Source organism: Haplochromis burtoni, unplaced genomic scaffold (assembly GCF_018398535.1).
Source record: "Haplochromis burtoni strain Fernald_Lab_line unplaced genomic scaffold, NCSU_Asbu1 Contig_117, whole genome shotgun sequence".
In the NCBI taxonomy this organism is placed as follows: domain Eukaryota; kingdom Metazoa; phylum Chordata; class Actinopteri; order Cichliformes; family Cichlidae; genus Haplochromis; species Haplochromis burtoni.
The window spans coordinates 1427729-1435137 of NW_024582478.1; the positions used below are offsets into that span (position 1 = coordinate 1427729).

Sequence of the window (7409 nt, forward strand, 5' to 3'; positions counted from 1 at the left end):
GTGTGTGTGTGTGTGTGTGTGTGTGTGTGTGTGTGTGTGTGTGTGTTCAGTCTTTACTTGTATAAAAGTCCAGTTTCCTCTTTGGATGTAAAAATATCAGGATCCTGCTCAGATGGATAAAATCTGTGTTTATAGTTTTGCACTTTTCTCATAAATGAACACCTTTCGTCTCAGTTTCTGTATTTTTACCTGCAGTGTGTCTAATCCACCATTGTGCATATTATCCTGAAGTATGCCAGTCTGTGATTGGTCCTATTACGAGTCACATCGAGGGTGATTTCCTGTGCAGAAGGAGAATTTTTCCGTTTTTACCTCACAGCTGTTCCTCAAGTCTCACTCTGAGTTTTGTCAATTTCTTCATCAGACAAAGATGCAAAATAAACTGGAGGAACAATTAATCACAGAGGAAGACCTAAAGCAAAGTCTGCGCCTTTTCTGCCTTTTTGTACTTGTAGGACTGAGGAATCACTTTCATTCATCACTCCTTTTATTATTTTTTCAATGGGGGGCTCAGTGAAACTGCTGAAGACTAAGCGTGATTAAAGGCTGTGCAAATAAACTTGACTGCACGGCTCTAGAGTTGAGCCTTCCTCCATTCTTCAGCCCTTTCTCCTCTGTTTCCACGCTTGATTAGCAGCAGAAACTCTTGTGCGTCCCGTTAACGCGATGAAAGCGGCGTGATTGTCAGAGCGGTGATTTATTTCTTTTTAAATGTCCTCTGGTGCGGCTCAAGTGTAACAAATGTGCCGTGCTGCATTCAAAGCCGCTTTTGAGCCATCGGGACGCACAATCAGCGTGTCCGCGCACACGCCGGACTGTGCTGCGCATCCGCAGTGTGGGGTGCGCTCTGACTCGCAGGCCGGGCCTGAATGCTGTGACGGTCTTGTTGAGTTTCACGGTTAGTTTCCTTCGTTCAAGCGATTGTTTGCAGCGCAGGCAGGTCGGTGCGGCGGGAAGACGAGGAGGATTTCAAGGTTAATTAGCTGCTTTTACTCCAGTTAATATTTGCAGCGTGAGGTCACAGACTTACCCACCGTGACCCTGATTCAAATGAGACGCAGGTGTTTGAATGAATAGAGGATCAGTTATGGAGCCGCCGGCCTGAAGCACTTTCTGTCCACGTTTAAACCTGAACGTTCAAAGACGTGTTCAACATGTTGATGTTGCACTTTTTGCATTTCTATTTAAATTGTCTAACACATTATTGTTTTTATGATTTATACTTAGTGTTTTTACTTGTAACTGAATCATTTTTAATGCATTTAAATGTGTGTAAGCACGAAGCATATAAGCTTGTATTTATTATTATAACTGCAGAGTTGATGAGCCTGTAGTTTAACAACGGTGGACTATAGTTGGAACTAAAAGTTGTTTTCATTGTTTTATCCTCAGATTATCTTTTGTTCACAGGGATGATGTTCGTGGATGTTTTGCCCCAGCAGCACAGAGAGTTGTTTGTTTTTGCTGTCAAATGAGAGGAAATGGCACAAATGCATCATCATGAAATCAGTTATTAGGCGGGCAAACGGCTAAATTAAAGTCCACTGAGGAGCTTAAATGTGATTTAAATCATGAAATGTTGGGAAAACACTTTTCATGACAAAACTTGCACTACTAAGTTTCAGACTGCATTAGGATTATTGAATTATTTGTCATTTCTCTGTAGACGTGTTGCATGCTGGTGTGAACCTGAGTCCTCTTCGATCCAGTTTCACTCGCAGCTGTGGAAGTTTCAGGCTGACACACTTTGCAGAGCCGAGAGGGTCTCAGGGTTGATTTGACCTGCTTGCTCAGGTCGTTTTCTGCCTGCTTTAGCAGCGACTCCCCAGAGACGAGCGCAGCGGCAGCCTGCAGCCTGCAGCCTGACTGATGACCTGATGCTGCCGTGTGTCAGTGATGGCGAACGATTAGGAGAGATGTTTTCAATAAAACATATTTCATTGAAGTAGCAATGCAAACTATATAACACTAATAAAATAAATCCATTCACAGTTTAATGGAGTTAAAATGCAGTTTTTCTGAGCATTATGGAAATCTCCAAACAGTTCACGCAGCTCTGGGTGAGACGATGAACTTCAAAGTGAAAGGTTTTCACTGTTTTCACTCGATTACTGATGAAGTTAAAGACGCATCAAATGTTTTCAGTTAATGTGGCTTATTGTTACTCACTCACACGTTTCATGTTAACTCCGCCTTCTTGATGATCTCTTGCAGGATCTGCATTATTTTTGTCTTGCAAAATTGTAATAGGAGACGTTTGAAGCTCATTTTGCAGACGTCTGTGTTGTTGTTGTCATTTCAGTTGAAGGATGTGTAAATTATGGTGCATTATAATTAAAGGCAGTGAAATTAAAAAACACTTATGGCTGGTGAGAGCTGATGCTGGGTACAGGCGCGTTTGATTGAACAGTCTCTCTCCTCCGTCTGTGTCAGATGTGAGGAACGGTTCAGCTGTCTTCTGGGAGGAGGGGGTCAGCGGTGGGTACCAGGCCCTGCTGTTAGACGAGGATAAAGGCTGGCTGCTGGTCGGAGGGAAAGACCACATCTACCTGCTGAAGTCTGACAGCTTGGATCAGCCCTCGCAGAAGGTAAAGACACAAAGATTCATTGTTGCTGTATCTTAGTTGCACATGTTCACCAACAGCCTGCACATGCTGATCTGGAGAGATTTCGCTGTAATCGCTTCCTCTGGCACAGAAAGCAGCCACAGCTCTGGAGCCCAAATGATTATTTGATCTGGCAGGAAATCAGTCGGTAACATTCGTAGTCGTTCGAGCTGCTTTGTTGCCAGCGTTGCTGATTGATGCTCGTTTCTTTCAGATCTACTGGCCGGCTGCCAGAGAGCATGTGGAGCACTGCAGGCTGGCTGGCAAAAGCCTGGAGGTAACACACTGAGCATATTTTAGTATGTGCACAGTTTGTGTGCATTGAGTTTTATTACACAAACAAACTCTAATCACAGTTTATCTGTACAGTAATAAATATCAGTTACTCTGGAGTTTTTGTTATCAGTGTTACAACGACTGGAATAAGTGAAGATCATTAGACATGATCCTGTTTTTGTCTTTTTGCAGACTGAATGTGCCAACTTTGTGCGGCTGCTGCAGCCTTTCAATAAGACCCACGTTTATGCTTGTGGTACCGGCGCTTTCCATCCACAGTGCACTTACCTGCACCTCGGACACAACACAGAGGTACCAGTTCATTCAGTCGTTCATTTAGTTCAAATAAATATGAAGTCACAAAGCCAGAGTGGAGCAGAGGGTTGGCTGTAATGGCATTCAAGACTTTAAAAATCGGATATTTCTGTCGTTTCATATGTGAAAGAGTAAATCTGCTCTGTCGCTTAACAAAGTTTTTATTTAAGCCGCTGATTATTTCCAAACGTAGAAACTGTGAAGTCAAATCCAGACGTTTTCAGTTCCACAGTTAGATGTTCGGCTCTGCCAGATCCAGGAAAGCCAGAGGACCCAGTTCTTTGCTTGAAAAACAAAGCCAGCACTGCCATGTTGTCTAATGTGCTGACTGGAAACATACTGGTGTCACTGCTATGATACACCTGGTGGAGCAGCAGCCAGTCAGGGTCTCGCTCCTACCTCGTCACTAAGGACACTTTGGGGTCACATTTAAACTCTGTGGATCATTTTTTAGCTGGCATGTTGTAAATGAGCTTATTTGACCCCAAACCACGAGCTAAACATAACCAGTGTTTCTGTGGTGTCTGAACTAAAGTGACAGAAAGAAGGAGGAGAAAAGCAAAACATGAACCTCAGTGTTTTGGCTCATGCTACAGCCCTCTGAGGCTGGAACTGTACCAGGAACAAGTGGTTCCTATTAAACTGAAGAAATAGTTAGTGCATTGTACTGTAGTGACTTGTTGACAGTCTGCATAGTCACAGAAAATTGGCAGACATGTGCCTCATGTACTCCAGTCCCCCCCAAGTGGACCCTTGTATACTTGTGGTCTGCTATCTTCAGCCAACGTTGCCTGACACAATGTGATGGCAGTGTGAGGAAATGAAGGACAAAATAGTTATAAAACAATCATGAATGGAAACAGAAGAACTGCAAAGTGATAAAAACAACAAAGAAGAGACGAGAGAAATCCCAAGGGGAACACACAAAATAATCCACAGTGGGTTTTCACAGAGAAAACCACGTGGGGCCACAGAAATGTTGCACTTTTGGGCCCTCTGTTACACCACTGGGCTCCTATGGAGGTTTTCACCGGGCAGTCCACAGTGGCCACGCCCATAGAAAAGTCATACAGGTGTCCCAAAGGGTAAAAGTGCTGCACACCCATTTGCGATAAATGTGGGTTTTCCCTTCCCCCATAAACCCACAGTTCACCCACACGCACCCACAGTGGGCCCAGATGTGCATGTTTGCTGGCCCGTTATTTGTAATAAGGAAGGTTACTGCTGCGGAGAGGATGAAACCACAGAGCATGTTTTAAACCTCAGTAACATGGAAGGGGGGTTGAGTGGGCCCCCAGTAGTTCGGCCCACACCTGCTGTAGAGCGTGGTCCAATGGTCCCAACTGTAGGACCCTCCCTGCATGAGTGGGCTGCCCCGCATGGGACCCCATTGGACTTTAGGGGGCCCATAGCTTTATGTTCAGTGGCCACCTCAACCTCAAAAAACAGGTTAAAAGATAAGTTTGGTCTAAAATGTGGATTTTTTCCTACACAGTCTGTGTTTGCAGCAAAAGGCCTGAACCAGAGCAGTACTGTTGACTGATAGGTTTCTGTTTGGAAATATGCTGCCCTGCTGAAGGGCTGTTTGCTCGCCTGTGTTGAAGGACTCATTGTTTCCTGATCCATCCGCCATATTCAGACTTCTAAAACACTAATATTAATCATCATCATTGTTGGCAGTCCTCTAAAATCAGTCAGCCTCTCTAAAGAGCTTCTGTTCTGTAATGAAGTGAAGTGAAGGCAGCTTCATCTTTGCCCTTCTGTTTATCCATCATTCTGTGTTTGTGTGGTCTCCTCTGTCCTCTCTCCTGCAGGAGCCGTTGTTCACGCTGTCTCACACGGTCGAGTCAGGCAGAGGAAAATGTCCCTTCAGTCCCAAAGAGCCCTTCGCTGCTAGACTGACCGGTAGGTCCCGTCCACCCACGCGCACTCGAAGGTCTGGCCTGAAAGAGTGGCCATATTGAATCATCATCTGTCATTCTCTAAAAGCCGTGTTCACATTCTGGTGACAGCGGCGCTCTGCGGCGTACAATCCCAGCACTGTGTGACTCCTCGCTGCAGAGTGTCCGCTCAGCCGCGGCGTGTGTGGTCCGCATGAGTTATTCCACGCTGACGTCAGCCGCTGCCCCCCATGACATAAAGGACATAAAACACATCGGCCATATTTGGATCACTTAGACAAAGAGAGAGCTCCATAGAAAAAGCCGTAAGTTTTTATAACTGACGGTTGTGTCTGTGCTGACAGCTGAGGAATGAGGGTTTACCAGCGACGGAAGCACGATGTCTTTCCAGCACAACTAAAGTTTAGGGGAGGCTGTGACTCATGAGTCAGAGTCGGTTGGCTACTAATATGACCCCTACTGGTTTTGTGCCCCCAGAAAAGTGTTTGCATGATAGCAAGAAAGCAGAAAAGGTTCAGTAAAGCGTTGCAAACCTGGTTTGTAAATATATTGTCACTATATTGCCAGTTGCACTGATTAACTCCGCCTACCAGGAACCTGCAAGACAGCGCACAGGGACAGAAACCCAGCAGGCCCTGGCCGAGGCGCCTCTGCGTGGGGAGTTGTGAGTGTTTGTTTGGAATTCAGTCATTTTAAGGTTAAAATAACTGAGCAATAAACACAACGTGGTGCTTATTAAACAGCTTAGTCATGTTGTGAGGTGAAAGACCTTCATGTGAGCGCCCTCAGTCATTGGACAAGCCTAAGAAATCAAGATAAGGACATCAGACACGCTCTAAATCTGTTTGTTTAGTTGATAGAGTTGAAAAATGTGTTGATTTGGTGACTGATGAAAATCACTAAACTCTAGTAAGTCTAGTAGAGCCTTTGCAGTGACAACATCCTGATCTTAAATGTGTCCTTCCTACATGAGCTGGAGGATCTGTGCACGCCGTCACATGTTTTTCGGATGTTTACGGTCTGAGCTGTTTATTAGAAAAAGTTGCTTAATGAGTAAAAGCTGTGTGCGCTGACTGCATGTGCTGTACCTGGACGTGTCTGAGTGCCGCGGGAGGTTAAATTACATGTAAACATGTAGTTAAAACAAGGAGTCAACACTGAAGTTATGGAGGTGCAATTAAGAGGACCAGACTGTTTTTGTTTTTCACATGAAGGTACCCAGGGAGAGACGGCCAGTGTTTCAGTTAATATTCAGCTCCTTAAAACCACAAAACAAACACTGAGGACCAATTAAGTGATTTTTTTTTTAAACCTTATTAAGACATTTTTTTCAGGAAATGATGTCAGAAATATTTTGCTTCATTGTTTTCATGAATCAGTTTTCAGATATTTGCTGCTCTGGGCCTGCAGAGAATGCAGGGCCTTCAGTCGAAGGCGGAGCTATAAAACAGACGCTCTGTGTACTGGTCAACTCCTGAATGTAGGAAAATATGTTCCACGCAAATTTATTGTTCTTGTTCAGGCAGTCGTTCCTTTTCTTTCTCCCTAGACGGGGATCTGTACGCGGGTACCTCGGTCGATTTCATGGGAGCCAACGCTGCGATCTTCAGGACATCCATCCAGGGCAGCAGCCAGCATTACATCCGCACTGAAGCCTACGATCACAACTGGCTCAACGGTAAGAAGCTCCGTTTGTTTTGTTCTCCGTTCGACACACCAGATAAACTTCTGCAACACGTGGAAACACTTACCGGTTAATGGTCCCCTGGACAAATGTTTGCTACCGTATATGAACCATGTGCACAATAAGTCCTGCAGAAGTAAGAAGTTATGTGCAAAAATTCAACGTTGAATGCAACAGTGTGGCAATAGATTTAAACCCTAGTATGAAACCAGAGGTAGACGCACGGTTCCACCAAATCTTTTTAAAGAATGGATGCAGAGTGCACACCGCTCACATTTTCTTAGACAAACCCAACCACTGATATCAGTAAGGATGAAAGAAAGCAGCTTTTAGGGCCTCTGAAGGGTGCAGACATCCACTTTGCCTGGTCGGAAATACAGCTTTGCATCCATCATCCTGGGGAGCTGCTCTCACTAAAGGTACTTTTAACTAATCAGGAGACCATTACTTAGTCTGTGGTTGTCATACATGAGCATTAATGTCCCTGCTCTGAGAGCCGAGATGATGAATTGTTCTAAAGGTTTTAGGACTCCTGAGCTTTGAGCCTGTTTGGTTCTTTTTTTGTTTCATTCTTTTTCTCATTTTGTATACTTGCTTATTGTGTGTGTGTGTGTGTGTGTGTGTGTG

At 44.6% G+C, this 7409-nt stretch overlaps 1 protein-coding gene across 2 annotated transcripts in view; it reads left to right on the top strand.

Moving 5' to 3' along the window:
• si:dkey-49n23.1 (semaphorin-3D) overlaps positions 1 to 7409 on the top strand; it is a 98037-nt gene that overhangs the window by 72676 nt on the left and 17952 nt on the right. For both annotated transcript variants that reach the window (XM_005928912.3, XM_005928910.3), the window contains exons 3-7: positions 2434 to 2588; positions 2821 to 2883; positions 3075 to 3194; positions 5012 to 5102; positions 6648 to 6776. In XM_005928912.3, the coding sequence (XP_005928974.1) occupies positions 2434 to 2588; positions 2821 to 2883; positions 3075 to 3194; positions 5012 to 5102; positions 6648 to 6776 (558 nt within the window). The remainder of the gene's footprint in view (positions 1 to 2433; positions 2589 to 2820; positions 2884 to 3074; positions 3195 to 5011; positions 5103 to 6647; positions 6777 to 7409) is intronic.